General features: G+C 53.1%; 3 protein-coding genes across 11 annotated transcripts in view; all 3 read right to left on the bottom strand.

The window, feature by feature from the left end:
- Nucleotides 1-20,863, bottom strand: part of C1QA (complement C1q A chain) — a 431,051-nt gene that overhangs the window by 20,483 nt on the left and 389,705 nt on the right. The gene's annotated exons all lie outside the window — the stretch shown is intronic.
- The window catches only part of C1QC (complement C1q C chain), a 110,206-nt gene that overhangs the window by 28,976 nt on the left and 60,367 nt on the right, over nt 1-20,863 (bottom strand). The gene's annotated exons all lie outside the window — the stretch shown is intronic.
- EPHA8 (EPH receptor A8) overlaps nt 17,487-20,863 on the bottom strand; it is a 32,714-nt gene continuing 29,337 nt past the window's right edge. For both annotated transcript variants that reach the window (XM_050790470.1, XM_050790480.1), the window contains exons 13-16: nt 19,585-19,734; nt 19,307-19,497; nt 18,921-19,094; nt 17,487-18,757 (exon numbers count right to left, since the gene is read on the bottom strand). In XM_050790470.1, coding sequence (XP_050646427.1) covers nt 18,643-18,757; nt 18,921-19,094; nt 19,307-19,497; nt 19,585-19,734 — 630 coding nt within the window. In that variant the 3' untranslated portion in view covers nt 17,487-18,642. The remainder of the gene's footprint in view (nt 18,758-18,920; nt 19,095-19,306; nt 19,498-19,584; nt 19,735-20,863) is intronic.

Below are 20,863 nucleotides of genomic sequence, written 5' to 3'. Positions count from 1 at the left end.
TGCTGGGCCGGTCCAGCCCAGAGGCCCCAGACGCGTGTGACCATGAGCCACAAGGCAGCCTTCCTGCCTCTCTCTCTGGCAGCAGGAGGCTCCTAGAGAAGGGGTCCCCTGAGACCTTAAGCTTATCATCATCCCACCACCCCCAAATGTCCACCATAGCATCCCTGCCTTGGATACCCCAGGCTTGGTCCTCTGCTGCCCTTTGCCCATTCAGTCTATTCTCTTCCCTGCAACTTTGGCTGTATCGGTGATCAGAACAGTGGTTACCTCTGCTGGTGGAAGGGAGGTGGTGACTGGGATAGGGAACATTCTGGGGTGCTGGAGATGCTCTACATTTTTTATTCAGGTGGTGGTTTCATGGGCGTACACCTGTATCATAAGCCATTTGATGCAAAAGCCAAAGGTACACTTAAGATGAATGCAAACAGTTACACACACACGCAGCACCCCTCCCTGTTCAGTAGTAACCACTTCCGTTTATGTGCCAGGCATGGAGACATCAGGATGATGAGGATGGCACCGCCAGTGAGTGATGAAACCACAGGCCCTACTTAAACATCTCTTCCCTAATCCTCACCACCAGCCTTGAAGATAAGTAGCATTATTTCCATTTTACAGACGGAAAAACAGAGGCACAGAGAGGGGCTGGGAAGGAACAAAGATGAGGAGAGGCGAGAAGAGGATGGAGGGTGGTGGGGAAAGCGGGAGGGAAGGGCTTGTGTATGTGGAGGGCTCTTGTGCGCCAGGCATGAACTTGAAGCTCTGCATACCTCCATCTCTCCATGAAGGTGGAGCCATGCGTCCCATTTTACAGACGGGAAAGCTGAGGCTCAAAGAGGTGCAGTCCCTTGTCTAAGGCCACACTGCCCGGAAGTGATGGGACACATCTGGAGTTGCCTCACTCCAATGTCCCTGTGATTGGAGAAGGAGGAAGAGCGGGAGGACAGAGATTGTGGGCGGGGCGGGCTGGAGAACCCACGGAGCCAGGAGGCAGGTGGCATTAGTGACTTACAGAAAGAGCTGGGGGTGAAAGGGGGCCCGAGGCCGAATGAGTGAACCTCTCACAAGGTGTGAGCACGAAATAGGTCCTGCTAAAAGACACCACCATGTGGGTGCACACACATGTACACACAGTGCACACACACACACACTTCAATATTTTTGCTCTGTTCCAACCTTTGCAGAGGGCTTCCTGCTGCCTCACGGGGGCCAGTGTGTTCAGCTTCTCCTCACCTGCCCCCAAGGTTTGCTGTGCCCTACATACTGCCTGGCACAGAGATGGGGCTTGGTATGTGGGCTGGGAGCTGGGCAGGGCCATGCTGAACTCTGGCCACATGGCCTCCTACCCAAGGCCCTTGACTGTGCAGGTGAAGCCTGGCTTTGGGAAGCATCAGGCCTGCCTGTCCCAGGCCCCAGCCAGTGCTCCTTTGTCCTGCTTCGGCTCTCCCAAGCGGGCTCCTCTGGCTCCCTGGAGCTCACAGGTTGACAAATATTGTAACAGCTTCCTGCTGGTGGGGGAGGCGATACCCGTCCTTTGGTCTGCTGTTTCTCAGTGAGAACACCACAGCGAGTCCAGCCTCCTGCTCCCGGCTGGTCGTCAGGGGAGGCCACCTCCATGCTCCCACCAGCGTTGCCGCCTGTCACTGCGCCTTTGAAGTGGCGCCTGATTTTCCAGTCTGTCTGAAGTTGATCGCTGTGTATGCAGCAGCTGGTCCGGCAAGTCCCCCAGCCGGGCCTTTCCATGACGGTGCCAGCCGCTGGGGACTCGGGGAGACAGCCACCAGGCCTCCGGGGGGATAATGGGAAGAAGCCGAGATGCCATTTCTGTCTTCAGGGTCTTCTAGACTGAGTTTGCTTATTTTTTGCTTAAAAGGACAAAAAAAAAAAAAAAAAAAAAAAAGAGTTTCTACGAACTCCAACGTGCTATCTCTCTTCAAAGAATCAAAGAAAAGAGAATAAAGATTTAAAGCAAAACACAACAAAAAAAAAAAAACAAGAGCCAAAGGTAAAATTCTTACATTTCTTTGAACATTTATATGGCTGCAACTGCTGCATGGTGGAAGGTGCTAGACTGGGAATGCTTTTGCAGATGCTAATGTGCCGTGTGACCCTGGGCAAGTCACTGCTCTCTCTGACTCTCTGCCTGTGGGATCCCCTGAGGAGGGTTCAGTGGGCTCTGCCCCACACCACACTGTGGGACTTTCTCACAGGCTGTGCTGTTTGCTGCCCCCAACACTCAAACCCAGAGAATCAGAGCAGGGAGGTGGAGGGCCTCCAGGGCTCCGTGAGCAGGATGGTCCCTTTCAGACATGGATGTGTGAAATCTCCATCGTGAGGATGTCACAGCTGAGGGTCAGAGGCGGTAAGTGAGCAGCCTAGGGTCACACAGAAAGGGAGTCTGGAAGCAGGATTATTGAACCTGTGTCTTACGCCTCCCCAGCCAGGGCTTCTTCTCCTGCCTCATTAAGCTGCAGGAGGAAGTTCCCAGAAAGCAGGGGCCACCTTTATGTAACTTACATTTTTCCATAGAGACCTGTGGGAGTGGAGTTTAAGGGTGAAGGCTCGGAGGTCAGATAGAACTCGGTCCTGCATCTGCCACTCCATTCACATGACTGCATGCAATTGATTTCACGTCCCCGAGCCTCAGTTTCCTTAACTGTAAACTGGGGCTGTTCCTCGTGCCTCCCCATGCATACTGTGAGGGTGAGGGAGAGGACACAGGTGAGGCGCTCAGCTCACAGCCTGGCACGCGTGAGCCTTCCATCAATGCCAGCAGCTACTCCTGTGAGCCTTCAGCATGGGGCGGGAGCCTCGTCTGTTTCCTTCGTCAAATTCTTGGGGTAGGAGAGCACCCTGGAGTGTTCTCCCAGGCCTGCCTGTACATCGCGGTTGTCACCCCACAGCCCCTCCCACCAGAGCCCCTTCCCGGGAAAGACAGGCCGCCTCCAGCAGGATGTACAGGAAATGTCAACCTCATCTCGCCCAGAGGCCACTGCTGACACTGATGAGACCCCCGGCGGGCGGGGCAGACAGTGAGCAGCTCAGGGCTTGGCCTTGCCCCCACTGGGCTCGGCCTTTCTTGGTCTCCCTGTCACAGCTCTGGCTCCAGCCTGGGGAGGTGACCCCGCAGGTTACTTGATTCGCCTGCCTGGCTGGGAAGCTGTCAGTCTATGGGCTGGCCTTAGAGGGAGCTGGCGGGCAGGCAGGTGGGGGGCCAGCCTCCAGCTAGCAGTGCAGAGGGCAGGTGCCTGGTGGGCATGGGCTCAAGGCTCGGACGCAGAATAAAGTGGTTTGGAAGCCTGACTCTGGCTCACTGTGCGACCTGGGGCAAGTTAAGTCGCCTCTCTAGAGGAAGGTTCTTCAGCTGAAAACGTGCCCAGGGTAAATGTTCTCCCAACAGGGCCGCTGGGAAAACTGGAACAATGGCAGTTGGGAACACACAGAGTGGCAGCCTAATGAAGATGCTATTCATTGTGTTGTGTCCCCGCCCTCTCAGGTGGGCAAGAGATTCATTCATTCAGTCAGTCATTCACTTATGCAATAAGGCGGCTTTGCACTTACTATCGTTTGCCAGACCAGTTCTAGGCACTGGGGAGACAGCTGTGAACAAAGAGACTAGGCTCCTTGCCTTCATGGAGCTGACATTCTACTGCAGACGGAATGGGGGACTGGAAGGGGAGGCTGCTGGAAATCAGAGGCCCAGGGAGGACGAAGAATGTGATGGGGCCACAGTAGAAAGAACACAGAAGACCTGTGTTCAAAGCCTGTCTCAACTGCTAACATGCTGTGTGACCTTGGGCAAGGCACTTCCTCTCTCTCGCCTTCAGTTTCCACATTTGCAAAAGAGGACTCATCACCCTGCCTCACATCACCAAGAAGCAAGTCTCCAATGAGGCCAGTCTTGGAAAGCCACCAGGAGAATGGGTTCCTCTGCCTGCCTAGCTCCCCTCCCCTGAGAATTACAGCTGGGCACCTAGTAGAGGAGTAGGGTGTGACCTGCAGCTTCTCCCCAGGCTTGGGACCCAGCCCAGCATACCCAAAGCTACAAACCTGAAAATGGCCACTCCACCTTTTGAAGTCTGGTGCTCACCTGAGGTGGAGGCAGGAGCTCTGCACATCTTCTCCAGCCCTATGCTGTCTGGACTAAGATCTCCTCCTTGAGATCCTGTTTCTTCCAGTCACCCTCCAGGTGGGATCCTGGGGATCAGAGTAGCCTTGCAGCTAGAGAAGACCAGCAATCATTCATTCATTCATTCATGCATCCATCATCAATCAGTTGATCAGTCAACAAACACTCAACTAGCGTTTACCAGGTGGCAATGCCATGCTAAGCACAGGTTATTGGGGTGTGTCAATTTCTTCAGCAAACACTGAGCACCTCCTCTGTTCTGGAGTTCCATAGCTGGCACTGGGAATAAAGTGATTAATTGATTTATTAAATGTTTAGAGGCACCTACCATGTGCCCTGTGGTTAGTGTCAAAGAAATATGGAGGCCGCCAGGTGCGGTGGCTCACGCCTGTAATCCCAGCACTTTGGGAGGCCGAGGCGGATGGATCACGAGTTCAGGAGATCGAGACCATCCTGGCCAACATGGTGAAACCCCGTCTCTACTAAAAATATAAAAATTAGCTGAGTGTGGTGGTGGTGTGTGCCTGTAGTCCCAGCTACTTGGGAGGCTGAGGCAGGAGAGTCGCTTGAACCTAGGAGGCAGAGGTTGCAGTGAGCTGAGGTCATGCCACTGCACTCCAGCCTATCAACAGAGTGAGACTCCATCTCAAAAAAAAAAAAAAAAAAAAAAAAAAAGAAATATGGAGGCCTTACTCTGTGCCAAGCACTATGATGGGCACAGGGAACAGAGTCACGGGCTCCCTGAGCACCAGCGCTGAGCCAGGCACCGTGCCTGGAGAGCAGCGGCTGGCGTTTTGTATGCGGACATGAAACCCGGAGTCTCCCTATGGCTAATGAATCATCGAGCTTCACAAGAGAAGCGCGAATGGACCCCCTTGTCCATGAATTTGCTAATTGAGCTCCTCGAACTCAGACATTAACCTGCATTACCATAAATACTGCAGAGAACAGCCATTCTCAACTGCTGCTCAATGGTAATATAGAAAATCAGTCGAGGGATAAAACTGAAATGGAATCAGAAAACCTGATTTTCACCATTAATTCAAACCTAGTCTCCCCCAAATGCCTTCAGCTAAATCTTTCTCTAACACTCAAGGGCTGGAGAGAGGAGCATGGGGACGGGGGCTGGAAGAAGGGAGAGGCTTAGCAATGGAGGCTGGGGAGTGTAAACTGGTGCAGGGGCTTGAGGGTAGGAGCGGGCCCGTTCTACCTCACCGGAGGCAGCCAGCCCTGGCCCATGGCCTAGAGGAGTGACCTTGGTGATGAGTGAACTCAGTGCCATACATGAGAGAAATGGGCAGAGAGCTGGGGATAGCAAGGGCCAAGAGTGTGGGCAGAGAGACAGAGGGGGCAAGAAGTGGATGGACAGGCAGACAGGTAGCTAGAGGGACTGACCGACTGCCAGGTAGACAGAGGAAAACAGACAGACAAACAGAATGACAGATGGACAGCCAGCCTGACCCACAAGAAGCCTGATGATGCACGGGTAGACAGACAGAGTCACAGGCAGACAGACGGGCCCAGTGACAGTCCAAGCAGCAGGTCCAGGGAGAGGCAGACAGCCAGGCTGTCCATTGAGAGGACAATTGCATGGACTGACACCAGGTGACAGGGACTGGAGGCTGGAGTTGGGGACAGAGGCTGGAATCGCTGAGCCCTCCCTAGACACATTAGCAGGAGGAGACCCGGCAGATGGCTTCACATTTCGTGTTAAGCCCCTTGCGTGACGAGACTGGCGTGCGGGGTGCTCCCCTGGGCCCCAGGCTTCCCGGCTTCTTCCCCCTCCTCCTCCTCCCCCTCACAGCCACGTGCATGATCTGGCACGCAAGGCAGGGAGGCTCGGAGCAGCCGTGACGTCTGCTCCATGGTTGGGCAGTGGGGGCACTGCCTGGACCCCTATGTGGGCCCAGTTGTCTGTGGGGGGCTCAGACCCAGTTCAGGGTCCTAGCCCTGGGGACTTGGACTTGGGGGGTTGGGAAGTCCTAAAGGGAGCCTGCTGGGCTGCTGCCCCATCCCTCTGCCTCATTCGTCTGTTCCATCTGACCCTGGCCGCCACACTGTGTGGTAGATTCTGTTATTGTCCCCATTTAACAGAGCAGCAAACTGAGGCTCAGGGAGAGGAGGGAGTTGGGCCAAGGACTTTCAGCATCAGGGGGGTGGAATCTTTCTGTCTGGGGGCTGGGCTGCTCACAGGAAGCTCACTCGTGCTCTGCTCTTCCGTAACTGATGCTGCTGTTAAGTCCAATGTACTTTGGCAGGGGAGTGACTGTGCCAGACCCTAGAATTCCCTTTAGGAAACCTACTGGCTCTCAGATGGAAGCCACATTGACAGCATCAGCTTCTTCAGTGGTCCAAGCACCTCTGGTATCCATCGGGAACTGCCATCTGTCTCTTATTTGGTCACAAAGTCAGGTGAGGCAAACCCTCAACAGCCAGAGCTCCAATCACTCAACTCGCTGTTGCTGACTGTGTTGGTGCCCAGCCCCGACACCAACGAGACAGGTGGGGAGGAAACTGGGGCTTCCCTGAGGAGTAAATGGGGCCTCAGCACCAATCGCCTTGATTTTCATCCAGTTCTCTCTCATCAAAGCTCAGGACAAAAAATACTTCCATTCATCAAGATAACCATAGCAGCGGCGGGAGCGGCAGGAGCAGTAATGGTCATTTACCGAGTGTTAACCAGGAAGAGGTAAACTGTGTTCCAACCCCAAGACACATTAGCTCACACCTCACAGTGACTCCGTGAGGCAGACATTGGCCCCATTTTACTAGAGTGGAAGCTAAAGCCTTCCTGGCTTCTCTAAAGTCTCTTGGTGAGAGGCGGAGCCGGGATCTAGACTCCAGTCTGATTCGAAAGCCTGGGCTCATTCTGCTGCCCCAGGCTGTCTCAGAGATGGTGCAGGAGCTTAGCGGGGCTTCTGAGAGCTGTGGCTGGGCCGTGGGGAGGGAGGGAGGAGGGGAAGGTGGTGGCAGATGGTGGGCGGGGCGGGCCGGAGAACCCACGGAGCCAGGAGGCAGGTGGCCTTGATGACTGACAGGCAGCTTATTCCAAGCCCTGGGCTGCTACAGGTGAGAGACACCGTCTCATCCCTCATGAAAGAAACATCAGTATTAATCGGATCAGGCCCCACACCCTGGGCTGGGTGCCTCATCCATTTTTCATTTATTTCTTCCTTAAAACTCAACCCAAGGGGAGAAAGAGGGGAGGGAGCTGAGAGAAGGCTGCGGGGTGTGGGGGAGCGGTAGAAATGCTCTGCCTTCCAGATTGGTTCAGGGAGTCTTCGTAGCACAGAGGTTAACAGCACAGGCTTGGAGTCAGACGCACCTGAGTGTGACCCCAGCCCAATTACTTCCTAGTTGTGTGACCTTGAACAAGTCGCCTTTCTTCTCTGAGCCTCAGTTTCCTCATTTGTATCATAGGGCTAATAATACATACACCTCTGGGTTGTGGCCAGCACATAATATGTGTTTAATAAAAGGCAGCCATTGTGCCTAAGAACTGGTCTGCTGCCCTGAGAACCCCAGAAAAATAATGTTTTGTCTTTCTCATTTTTGGGAAGCTCACTTCTTTTGGAGGCAAAAATGACTCCTTGTTGAGGAACTCTGACAGTAAGAAAGGGTTTCTTAAGTGGAGCTGAAATCTGTCTTCCTGAAGCATCCACCATCTGGTTCTGCAAAGACCTAGCCTGGTTCCTAGCCTCCGGGTTCCTTTCCTGGGAGAGATTCCAAGGGACCTGAGGACAGACAGCGTTTTGTGATGCTCCCGAATCCTCACCAGGGTCTTGCTACTGTCTCCCCATGCCGTGGCATCCAGACCCCCCTCCACTATGGTTCCATCCCCTGGACACACCCAAGGGCCTGTTCTTTCCCTTCAGCTCAGGTCAGCAAGTATCACAGCCAATTTCTGGGTTGCATCAACCTCACCCTGCCCCCGAGAAGCTGTGTAAGAGGTGTTCAGGCTACAAGAGAGGCAAGGCTCTAGATGTGCTGGGCCAGCATAGAACACGGCGGGAAAATCGTGAGTTTCTGCTCCCAACAATCCAGCCCCAGGTCCTGGGGACTTCTTAGGAATAATGTTTGCAGCCTCTCGAAGTCACGAAGCAGCCGGTCCCAGCCAAGGACCCAGAGGCGAGAGCCAGCGGATGCCGCTTCAGTACCAAGGACAGCTCAGCCTTGCTATGGATCTGCATGTGTCCTGCTGGGTTGGAGGCTGTGGGAGGCCGAGGAAGGTGGTGGCTGCATCCTCAGAGAGCTGGTGACAAGCTGGCAGCCTAGGTTGTGTGGTCACAGGATGGGAGTGCTGACTAACTGATAAATGAGCGACTAATTGAATGTCTTGGTTTCAGCAATCAGCCATTGCTGAATTGCTTTCTCAGAAAATTAGGCAACCTTCAGAGAAAGCAATTTTGACTTGAAGTTGAAGGCAAAGTCTTAACTTGTCTGAGCCTCAGTTTCCCCAGCTATGAAATGGGGAGGAAGATATACAATATATAGTATATCTAACGTGCCTGCTGCATAGTCCTTCTGAGATTTGGCCTTTCGTGAGGATACAGCCAAGATTGTCTGCCTGGCTGGGAGGGACACTGGGAGGATCTTGAGGGAAACATGTTAAGCTGGACCCTGGGGCTCTGCTGAGTATCTGCCATTGAACACTCCATGTCCAGGCTGTCCCTGCAAGGATCCTTGCATGGAAGCAAAATGATTCCTATTCTGAGCGTCTCAACGGACAAAAAATTATCCTGGGGGCAAGACGGGGGTGGGGAGAGAGGAATCAGAGGTGACCATCCTGACTTGACATGTGCACACACACACACAGTTCTCTGTACACACAGGCACACGACTCACACCCAGTCACAGGCTGTCCCATGTCACAGTCATGGAAACACATGTACACCAAGCATGCACACATACAATCGTGTATATAATACTATACCTACACCAATCACGCACACACACACGCACGTGTTTTTTGTTTTTTTGTTTTGTTTTTTTGAGGCAGGGTATCACCCAAACTGGTCATTTTTAAAATTATTTTTTGTAGAGACTGGGTCTCACCATGTTGTCCAGGCTAGTTTTGAACTCCTGGGCTCAAGTGACCTTCCTGCCTCAGCCTCCTAAGTGACTGGGATCACAAGCACATGCCACCGCACTGAACCCATTTGTGTATTTTATGTTTTAGTCACTGGATTTTACACACAAAGACACACCCATGATCAGCCACTCTCATGCTCATAGCATATACTTACCCATCACAGCCACACTCATATGAACACATACATGCATGGTGGTACACCGACAGTCATATACACATGTGGAGATAATGCCACATGTACCCTTTGCGCAATCACACACCACAACATGCACAAATATGTCACAACCCCTCCTAGTCATCTACTCACATCTAAGCACAAATTCATAGCAGTGAGGTGGGGTTCAGTGACTCACGCCTGTAATTCCAGCACTTCGGGAGACTGACACGGAAGGATCACTTGAGGCCAGGAGTTTGAGACCAGCCTGGACAATGTAGTGAGACCCAGTCTCTACAAAAAATAATTTAAAAAAATTATCCAGGCATGGTAGTGCACGCCTGTAGTCCTGACTGCTTGGGAAACTGAGGTGAGAGGATCGCTTGAGCCCAGGAGTTCGAGGCTGCAGTGAGCTGTGAGGACACCACTGCACTTCAACCTGAGTGACAGAGCAAGACGCTGTCTGAAAAAAAAGAAAGAAAGAAAGAAAAAGAAAGAAAGAAAAAAAAAAGAAAGAAAGAAAGAAAGAAAAAGAAAGAAAGAAAGAAAGAAAGAAAAGAAGGAAGGAAGGAAGGAAGAAGGAAGGAGGCCAGGTGTGGTGGCTCAAGCCTGTAATCCCAGCACTTTGGGAGGCCTAGACGGGCGGATCACGAGGTCAGGAGATCGAGACCATCCTGGCTAACACGGTGAAACCCCGTCTCTACTAAAAAATACAAAAAGCTAGCCGGGCGAGGTGGCGGGTGTCCGTAGTCCCAGCTACTCAGGAGGCTGAGGCAGGAGAATGGCGTGAACCCGGGAGGCAGAGCTTGCAGTGAGCCGAGATCTGGCCACTGCACTCCAGCCTGGGTGACAGTGTGAGACTCTGTCTCAAAAGAAAAAAAGAAAAAAAGGAGGGAGAGAGGGAGAGAGGGAGGGAGGAGAGAGGGAGGAAGGGAGGGAAGGAAAGAAGAAAGGAAGGAAGGAGGAGGAAGAAAGAAAGAAGAAAGAAAGAAAGAAAGAAAGAAAGAAAGAAAGAAAGAAAGAAAGAAAGAAAGAAAGAGAGAAAGAAAGAGAGAAAGAAAGAAAGCATCCCTCTACCCATCACTCATTATCCCTGACCAGTGGGCCTGGGATGCTCTCCCCCAGGAGAAACTGGAAGACAGATTCAGGTGTGACATGCTGGCTGGCTGGGTGACTCCCGAACTTTGTACAGGGCCCACATCCTCAACCCTCCTCCCAGCCCCAGCACACACCAGCACTGCCCCTCCCCGAGGGAGTCAGCCTGACCTGTGTTTGGATCCTGATTTTCACTCACCTGCTGTGTGACATGGAGCAAGTTACATAACCTCTGTGTGCCTCGGTTTTCTTACTGGTGAGAAAGGGATGGTAATAGCAATACCCTCCTAAAGTTGCTGTGAGGACTGAAAAGCACAGTGCACGGAAAGCACTTGGCGCTCTGTGTGGCACAGGATAAAATCTCGGTGAATAGCGACTCCCCATCATTAGTGACAATCATGACAATCAGCCACCCACCGAGGCTCCTGTCAGAGGCCATGCAGACAGCCTTGCCTCCACAGCCCCTCTCATGTGAGTGTGTGCGGGGATTATTTTAGCATCTGAAGAGGGCGTCCACCCTGGGAAGGAAGGGGCTACACCAGGATGCCCCTCTGCTCTCCACCCTGGCCCCACCCATGGGTCACCTTGGCCATGCATCCATGAACTTCTCTCCTGATGCTTTAGGCTTCCTTCATCTGAGTCTGTGACCTCCCAGCCCCTCCTGCTCCCCACCAAAGGCCCCGGGGTGCCTTCTCCTTCCTTGGGTCCTGCCACTTCGCAGCAGAAAGGTGGCTTTCTGGTTGATTTTGGTTGATTTTGCACTGGATGCTGAAACCTGCGTTCTTGGTATTCAGGGAGAAGTTTCTCGCTAATCTCCTCACTCTGAATGCTCATCACATTTCTCTTAAAGCCACAGGAGCTCCCCCCATCCCCATCTTTTATTCATCACCTTCCACCATCCCCAACACGGGAGACATGGAAATGCAAACCCTCTGAGGACTGCAAATTCCATCCAGCAGTTGACCCTTCCCCAGCCACCCATAGTGGGGGAGCTGGAGGGTCCTGCAGAGATTCTTGGGCCTTGGGGATGGAGTGAAAGGGGCGGCCAGCCCTGGGTCCAGGCCACCAGCCCCAGGTGGAGTGAGTGACAGAGGAGCAACAGTGGGGCCGGGACTTGACTACTTGGGCTGCCCCCCCTCCTATTCCCAAGGACTCATCCATGCTTGCCAACAGTTTTGCTCTCGGTCCCTTCATAGAGACACCCAATCATCCCCCTCCAGCAAGTGACAAACACTGTCCCCTGCGTGCCGTCCTTACATTACCCTTCAATCCTCATGGCAATCCTGTGGAGTAGATGGAAGTGGTGGTCCCGTGTTACAGAGGATGAAACAGGGCTAGAAGAGAAGTGACTTCCTCAAGGTCACATGAAAGGGAAGGATGAGGAAACTGGCCTTGCTTTAGGGCAGATCCTCAGGGCCCCAGTAAGAGCAATTTGCCTGTACATTTATCATTCACTGAATTATTACCGTGTCCGCCCTCCCCCTGGACTAGGCACTGGGGTTCTCTAAGTGGAGACAGTTCTGGCCTTAATCCATTCACGATGAAAGTGAGAGATCGATGACAGTGGAACATAAGTGCTTCAATGGGGGCAGCCCCGGAATCTGTGGGATCTCAGAGAAGGGAGGCATCTAACCTCGAATTAGGAGAAGGGAGCCAGAGGTTGAGATCTTCAGTGTGAGTTGAAATTGGCCAGGGGCAGAAGGGAGAGGAAGGACATTGCTCTGGTAGAAAACATACATGCCACAGCCGTGGGAGAGGGGTGAGACTATTCATGGGCTTGCAGGTGTTTCCCCCTGGCTGGAGGTTTCCTGTGGGCTTGCTGGAGAGTAAGGACAGGAAGCAAAGCCAGAGATATGGGTGGGTACAGATTTAAAAAAAGCTATGCTGGGGCCAGGCACCGTGGCTCATGCTTGTAATCCCAGCACTTTGGGAGGCTGAGTGGGCAGATCGCTTGAGCTCAGGAGTAAGAGGACAGCCTGGGCAACATAGCAAACCCCGTCTCTACAAAATAAATAAATAAATAAATTAATTAATTAATTAATTAATTAACCAGGTGTGGTGGCATGCGCCTGTGGTCCTAGCTACTTGAGAGGCTGAGGAGGAAAGACTGATTGAGCGTGGGAGGTCCATCCAGACTGCAGGGAGTCGAGATCATGCCACCCTGGGTGACAGAGCAAGACCTTGTCTTTAACTAAATAAATGAAAGAAAAGAAGGGCACTAGAGAGCGGAAGATAGTTGGAGAGAGATTGGAGAGGCCGGCGGCAGCAGATGACGGGGGCGGGGGGTGGGGGGGTTGGAGGTCAGGGGAGGATTTTCGACGTTATAGTAAACTTGATAGGAAGCTTTTGCAGGATTGTAATCCAGAATGTAGCAAGATCTGGTTTATGTTTTTAAAAGATCCCTTCGGCTGCTTGCGGAGAATGGATTATGGGGGCCAGAGAGGAAGTGAGGAGGCTACTGAGGAGGCTTCCGCAGTCGCTGAGGGAAGAGGAGGCGGCAGCAGAACCAGGGGCAGGTGGACTTGATGAGGCTCCGTGTACATTTTGGGGAGAGAACTGACCACATCTGCTGGTCTGTCGCAGCGCAACCAGCCCCTGCCACCGGGGTCCAGGACCCTGGACAGCGTCAACCCTCCCCTCAGCCCAGAAGAGCCAGTTCTTCCAACCTCCCCACCCCACCATCCCCCCACTTCCCCAACCCCATTTCTGAGACCCCAAGTTTCCTGAAGGCAGCCTGCAGAACCCCTCCCTCCCTTGTGGGTGTCTAAAAATAAGAAACTTTATTTTTTAGAGCAGTTTTAGGTTCACAGCAAAATTGACCAGGAAGTACAGACACTTCTCATATAGCCCCGTCCCCTTTGTGTTTTTTAAACACTCTTATTTAAAATTATAGGCCATTTCAACATATGAGAAAATCGAGAAATAATGTAACAGACACACATCGAGATTAAGTGGATATTCACATTTTGCCATATTTGCTTCAGAGTCCCCTATTTTTACAAAAGAGATGTCAAAGACAGACAGATACAGTTGTGCTGACCTGGTGTTTATCTGTCTCGTGCATATTTTATGCTGTCATTACCTAGTTACGCATTCAAAACCTGTGTATTCAATTCTTACATATATTTTTTTAAAGTTTACATAAATGGTGTAAACCTATGGAGGTTCCTTTGGTATTTTTTTCGTTCCATGTTACATTTGGAGACTTATCCCTATTGATGGATGTTGATCTAGTTTGTTCATTTGAACGGTGGTTGATTATCTTATTGCACTTATGAAGCAGTTTATTTGTTGTTTTCCTGCTGGGAGGCAGTTAGGCTCCTCTTTGTATTTCTATTACATACTAAGGTGCAATAAATATCCGTGGACACGTATGCTTCTGCATATGAGTATGCGTCTCTGGGACACGGTGGAAAACATTGCTGGTGTCCCACTCGGATGCCTTTTACCTGTAGGTGTTCCCATCCTCTAGCTGTGAGTGTTGACACTAAGGGCTCAGAGCTACTCCCTTCTTGGGAACTCCCTTGCCCACAGTTACACCACTTCTCCATCCTTCCTATGGGGTGGCCATAGCTGATGACTGAGTGACATGGGGGTAGAAAATTTTGGCTCCCTTGCCTCGAGGTAGACCGACTCTGCGTTGTCACTCCTGCCCCAGAGCTCCCATGGGATCAGATCGAAGCTAATCTCCAACTGAGAACATATCACTGCCTAGCGCTTCCACCCTATCTGCCATCCCATCTCCCTTTCACCTAAGAGCTCTGCTTCAATAAATCACTGCACAAGAATCCCTGACTCAGGCCCTGATTAGGAAACTTAACCTAAGAGGCACACATTAGTGGCAGAGTTGGCTAGATCATAGATTTGCTCGTCTTAAAGTTTATTAAGCATTTTCAAATTGCTCTCCAAAGTAGCTGTGCAAATTTAAATTCCCACCAGCAGTTTATAAACATTGCTATTTCCCCCATATCTTCATCAATACTCACGTTAGACACTAATTTTGCCAACCGGATTGGTGTAATGAGCCATCTCATTATTGTTTCAACTTTCATTTCCGTGTTTACTAGTGATGTTGAGACTCTTTTATATCTTGTTTGGCCTTTTACATTTCTTCCTCTGGTATTTAATCACTTTTTTTTTTTTTTTTTTTTTTTTGCCCATTTTCCTATTGCTCTGGAATGTTTTGGTAGATTGATTCTCTGGAGTTATAAAAAACATTGTTTTGGAAACTAATTGTCTCTTGCTTGTATGGATTGCTAATACTTTCTCCCAGCCAGTGGCTTTAAGAAATCTCTTCATCTTTTGTCACACAGAAATAATTGTAGTAAGATTTATCATTTTAAAAATCATTTATGCTTTTTGTGTTTTGTTTAGTTTCTACTCTAAGATCATAAAGTTATTTTCCTCTATTTTCTTGTAAAGTTTTATAGTGTGCTCTTCACATTTAGGACTTTAACCAACCTGGAACTTATTTTGTGAGTGGTGTGAGCAGGGATCCAATTTTATGTTTTCCAATAGGGGAATTCAATTGTTCAACATCATCTGTTAACAAGACCATTTTACCCTTTGTTGTGTTTCACACTCTCCTATATATTTTGATCTGCCCCTAGGCATTATTCTCTGTTCTACTATCTGTTGATCTGTTCCTGGGACCAAATCCATTTTAATTGTTAGAGCTCCATAGTGCCTATTGATACCTGATAGGGGGAGGTTCCCTTCCTCTTCCTCTTTCTTTTTCAAAATTGTCTTGGCTGTTCTGTGTTCTTTATTATTCCATGTACATTTGGGGATGACTCTGTCAAGTTGCCGAGAAAACCCCATTGCAATTTTTATTGGAAATAAAAATGCATGGATTAAATTGGAAGGGCATAGCCAGCGTTGTGGTGGTGAGGCGGCTCCCCATCCATGAACATGGTTTGTTTCTTCCTCTCCTCTGCGTTCCATGCCTTGCACAAAGGACTGCCTTGGAAATCAACCTCCAAACCCTTCTCATTCTTCAGTGCTCAACTGAAATGCTTCCTCCTCCAGTAAGTCCTCCAATGACAGACCTGCCTGTCAAGGCTCTAACACTCTGGCACCCTTCTGGTGCTCTATTTTTTGGACACTTAGCACATTGGATCTGATTGAGGGAACCTCTTTTGTGCAGTCTGCACCTCCACCTAGTCTCTGAGCTTCTGAGAAGAAGGGCTGCGTCTCACAGTCTTATACCCCCAGTAGCACCCAGCACAGAGCAGGTGTTGATTAGGATCTGATGATTGGATCCTATCGCCCAATAGGATGTTAGGATCTCTTCCCCTTAAGGGAAGGTAAGTCTGTAGTAACAGATTCTTCCTCACAGGAAACAACTGGTTTTGTGAGGAAAGGACCTGGTGCTTAGTTTGGAGTCTCAAGGAAGTATAGCTGGCTTGAAATCGACAGATTTAGCTCTATGTGGTGGCTCTGCCATGTGGGACATTGGCCTCTCCAAGTAAGCTTTTGGCCATGTGTGAGTGGGGGATGATATTCTCAATCTCATAGTGCTATTGTGATTCCGAGCGAGACAATGTAGGAAATGCAGTGTAGGTGTTTTCTGCCTGTTCCCACTTCCCCAGTTTGAGGGAGGTTCAGGAGAGAAGCCCTTCGCTCAGCTGGAGATCATCCACTCCCTCACCTCTAAGACCCTGGAGCACCTTCCCCAAATGTCTGAGCCACTGGCACAAATGGATGCTCTTGGCCTCTGCTCTGCCTCTATCTCTGTCTTCTGACCAGAACCCCTGCTGCTGCTCCCTTTCCCCATGAGCAGAGGGAGTCCTCAGCTCCCTGATGTAACTATGGAAGATGCTTGTACTCTGCCTCCCTTATTCTGCCTCCCAGCACCCAGGTCTCCCAGTGGTCCCCCTTGGTCCTGAGGAAGCTGTTTCCAAGAAATGTCCTTTCCCTCCTCTTCCATGGGGGCATCTTTCTCCCCCAAGAGAACTCAAGGGCAATGCCCAGCTGGAAGTGACTGGACTCTAGGGTTAAGCACCATGTGCACCTCTTGGAAGAGAGAATTTGGGGCTGTGGGGTGCTTCCTAGCTGAGCCTGGGATTTGGGGTGTGACAAATCTAGGTTCTGATTCATCCCCCGGTCTGTCCTTTGGCTTTAGGCAGGTTGGCTGAACCAGGACTTAGCTTCCCCGTATATACAATGCATGCACTAATCCTACCTCCCCCGACGGATGAGAAAACCAGAGGGGAGAAAAATGAATGGGATGCAAAAAGTAGGTGCTCAGTATGAGGTTGGCCCTTCCCCAACAGGAGATGTCAAGCTTGTAGAGATGGGGGAAAAATGGGGGACACAGGCAAAGATGAGGCAGAATTTATTCTCATTGTGGGTAATTTCAAGAGTCAGGATGGAGACCACATAGAGGCAGGTCCCTAGGACCCTGAGAGGGACCCCACGCTAGAGTCAGGGGCCACACTTTTGCAAGTGCCAGGCCCATGGTGCCTCCATGACTGTGAGGATCCAGAGCCCAGAAACCGGGTAAGAGTGGGGTGGGGGTGGGGAAGAAGACAGGATTCCCCCCGCCCCAGATCGTGTTCTGACCATGTTTCCGACTTCCATAGGAAGGAAGAACAGCTCGGCTATATAGTAATATAATATATAGAGGTGTAGAGAGCTGGCCGCGGCACCTGGATGGGGCTGAGACTCCCCGAATTATTGCAGGAGGGAGAGGGGGCTCAGTGCTGGTGTCCCCGCGGGATAGCTGTGTTGGCTATGGGGAGGGGGGGCAGGGCTGGGGAACTGGGCTCGCCCCTCCCTCTGGGGCTGGCAGGGGGCACACAGTGGGGTTCCTGCTACCCTGTCTGCCAATGGCCTCCGGGTTGGGGCTTTATCACCCTGGGTGCTTTTTATGTGCTTTGAAGACCATTTTTGCATTGTCAGGAGTGAGGAAAAAATATTCTGACATGGTAGAAAAGAGATATTTACATACCCTGGTGGGCCGTAAGGGGGAGGTCAGTGTGAGGGGGCGGGGCTTCCAGGGCACCTCCACCCCCAGCGCCCATGTGGGATGGTGTATGGGGACAAGAGCCTTGGCCGGAGGCAGGAGCCCTGACTCTGCCACTTGGTTGCGGTGCAACCTGGGACGGGGCATCACCCCTCTCTCCAGGCCTCAGTCTCCCCATATGCTACAGAAAGGGCTGGGCTGGGGGCTGAGAAGCTAGGATCCTCTGGTCCCTGATCCTAGGCCTGGGGGACAAGGGGGAGGTGTCAGGGCTGGGCAGTGAAAGGTTAGCGAAGGGACTTTGAGTGAGGAGACCTGGGCCGTGGAAGGAAGGCATCAGAGGCTAGAGGGGGCTGCTGAGCCCCTGGCCCTGGCCGGGCAGCCAAGCCCAGCTGAGGGCATCTCATGTGCTCTGCCATGATGCCTCCATGAAGGCGGCCAGTGGGACTGGCCAGGAACCCTGTTTTCCTGTTGAAGCAGCGGTGGGAGCTGGGTGGAGGCTGCAGGTGGCCTCCTCGGCTAGAGGGAGGACCCAGACCTGAGATACAGCCAGGGTGGGCTCACCCAGGCAGAGATGAGGGTGGGCCTGGTGCTGGTGCAGTTCAGAAGTGGCCCCTGGCTCCAGCCTCCAGGTGTGCGGGGATGTAGGGGTGTGCCTCTCCCCCGTCCCCGTGGGTGCTGGACCTGGTGGTGTCACACACTGAGTTCCCTGCTCACACATCTCCTCATTCATGACACGTCATCCACCATCACCCACATGTGCCTCCAGGCTTAACAGATACGCACATGCTCATAACATGCATACGTCCATGCTGAGACCCGAAGGGGTGGACACACATGATCACACATTGTTCACTCGGGATCCCCTGACCTTGTGAGATCACCCCCCACCACACACACACACACACAGAGGCAGGCGAGTGACGTCCCTGTTGGACTCTGTGGCGTGGAGGCCCCAGGCTCCGGAAAAGAGAAGGCACCTGCCCTGGGGGACGGGTGTCCTGGCCAGGGTGGTCACCAAAGGCCCCTTCCCAGGCACCTGACCCCTGATAACTCCAGGTCCTGTGGCGGAGCCTTCAGCCCCCCTAGCGCCCGAGAGGAGGGCAGAGGCCTGGGGCCGCCCTGCCTGCTGCCAGCCCCGCACGTCCTCTGCCGCTGGCATGACCTGCGGAGTGTTTGGTGGCCACCTGGGCCTTGCCGGCTGTGCATCAGAGGTGCCGGCGGGGCCCCTGGGTGCTGGTCAGCTGGGCCCGCATGGTCTGAATGCTGCCCAGGATCTTCTTCTGGTGACCCATGAGGGTGATGCCCAGGGCACGCACGTCTCTGTGAAGGAAGGGTGCTGCTGGCCAGCTGGGCCTGGGAGGCTGGGAGCCGTGCATGCAGCCAGGGCCATGGATCTGGACCTGTAGCCTCCCCGGCGGCCCTGCCTCTGGGTCCCCGCCCCTGCCCCCACACGCATGGGCCCCCAGCCCCACCCATCACTCACTGGGCGTTCATGCGTAGCACCATGCCCAGAGAGGAGTAGCCGCCCGCAGCGAAGTGGTCTCGGTACCGGCCCATGCGGATGGAGTCCAGCCAGTCCCCCACGGTGAGGCCCCCGCCGCCACCGCTGCCCCCTCGGAGGTCAAAGCAGCTCCGGGCGAAGGCAGGGGGTGGGCACCTAAGGCACAGGGGCCCTTGGTAAGTGGCCAGGGGGTTCGGGAGGTTGGACCCCCGAGAAGAGGCAGGCTGAGGAAGGGGTCAGGAAGGGCAGGGGCCGGGGGCCCAGGCTGGGCCTGGTCCAGATGTCAGGGCCAAACTGTCCCAGGGACAGATCTGGGGCAATAATGGGAGGCAGCTGGGCCTCGAGGAGCTGGGGTGGGCACGAGGCACCTGCTGACAGTGGCGGTGGCCCTGAGACTCTCCGGGCTGCGGATCAGCGCGTCGAGGACACTGACAATCTGGGAGAAGCGAGGCCGCTGCGCCCGGTCCTTGTGCCAGCAGTCAAGCATGAGCTGGTGTAGGGCGCGGGGGCAGCCCATGGGTGCGGGCAGGCGGTACCCCTCCTCCACGGAGCTGATGACCTGCGGGGGATCAGCGCTGGGCTCAGCCGTCCCTCCTGGCACCCCAAGTCTTCACCACCTGCGGCCCCGCCAGGGCCCGGTACTCACATCCCGGTTGGTCATGTTCCAGTAGGGCCGCTCCCCGTAGGCCAGCACCTCCCACATGACCACACCGAAGCTCCACACGTCGCTGGCCGAGGAGAAGGTGCGGAAGGCGATGGCCTCTGGGGCTGTCCAGCGGATGGGGATCTTCCCGCCCTGCGATGGACACACAAGAGTCGAGGGGCTGCCCAGGCCTGGCAAGGTGTCCCCCGAGCCCTCTGAGTCAGAGAGCTAAACACTGGGGTTCTGTTTCCCAGTCCAGAGGGACAACACAGCCCCCACCTTCCCAGAGCACCTGTCCTGAGGGAGGCCCCTCAAGAGCCGCTGTGAAGACGAAGGAAGGAAGGAGTGAGATGCCTGGCACGAGCAGGTGCTCAGCCAGTACCAGTCACAAACCAAGGGGGCTCAGGGGCCACAGCCTAGTCGTTTTCCAACTCTTCCTCTTCCTTCTCTTCCCCCACTTCCTTCTCCTTTCTCCTTCCTTCCTTCCTCCCTTCTTCCTTCCTCCCTTCTTTTCCTCCTCCCTTCCTTCTTTTCCTCCTCCCTTCCTTCCTCTCTTCCTTCCTCCCTTCTTTTCCTCCTCCCTTCCTTCTTTTCCTCCTCCCTTCCTTCCTTTCCTCCTCCCTTCCTTCCTTTCCTCCTCCCTTCCTTCCTTCCCTCCTTCCTTCCTCCCTCCTTCTGTCCTTCCTTCCTTCCTTCCCTCCTTCTTCTTTCCCTCCCGCCTTCCTTCCCTCCCTCCTTCTGTCCTTCCTTCCCTCCTTTCTTCTTTCCCTCCCGCCTTCCTCCCTCCCTTCCTTCCCTCCTTCTTTCCTTCCTTCCTGCCTCCCTCCTTCTCTCCTTCCTCCCTCCTTGCTTCCTTCTCTCCTTCCCTCATTCCTTCCTCCTTCTCTCCTTCCTTCCTTCCTCCCTGTCTCCCCCACTTCCTTCCTTCCTCCCTCACTCCCTCCCTCCTTCTTTCCCTTCCCTCCTTCCTTTCCTCATCCCTCCTTCTCTCCTTCATTTCCTTCCTTCCTCCCTCCCTCCCTCTCTCCCTCCCTTCCTTCCTCCCCCACTCCCTTTGTCATTCCCTCCCTCCCTTCCTTTCGCTCCCCTTTCCCCTCCCCTCCTCTCCACACTCCCCTCCCCTTCCCTTCCTTTCCTCTTTTCTTCCTTTCCACCTTCCTTCCTTCCCTCCTTTGCCTCTTCCTTCCTCCCTCTCTCCTTTCTTTCCCTCCTTCCCTCCCTCCTTTCCTCCTCCTTCCTTCTTCCTTCCTCCTTCTCCCTCCTTTCTTTCCTCCCCTACTCC

The sequence above is a fragment of the Macaca thibetana genome, chromosome 1 (assembly GCF_024542745.1).
Source record: "Macaca thibetana thibetana isolate TM-01 chromosome 1, ASM2454274v1, whole genome shotgun sequence".
In the NCBI taxonomy this organism is placed as follows: Eukaryota; Metazoa; Chordata; class Mammalia; order Primates; family Cercopithecidae; genus Macaca; species Macaca thibetana.
This window is presented reverse-complemented; position numbering and strand designations above follow the sequence as displayed.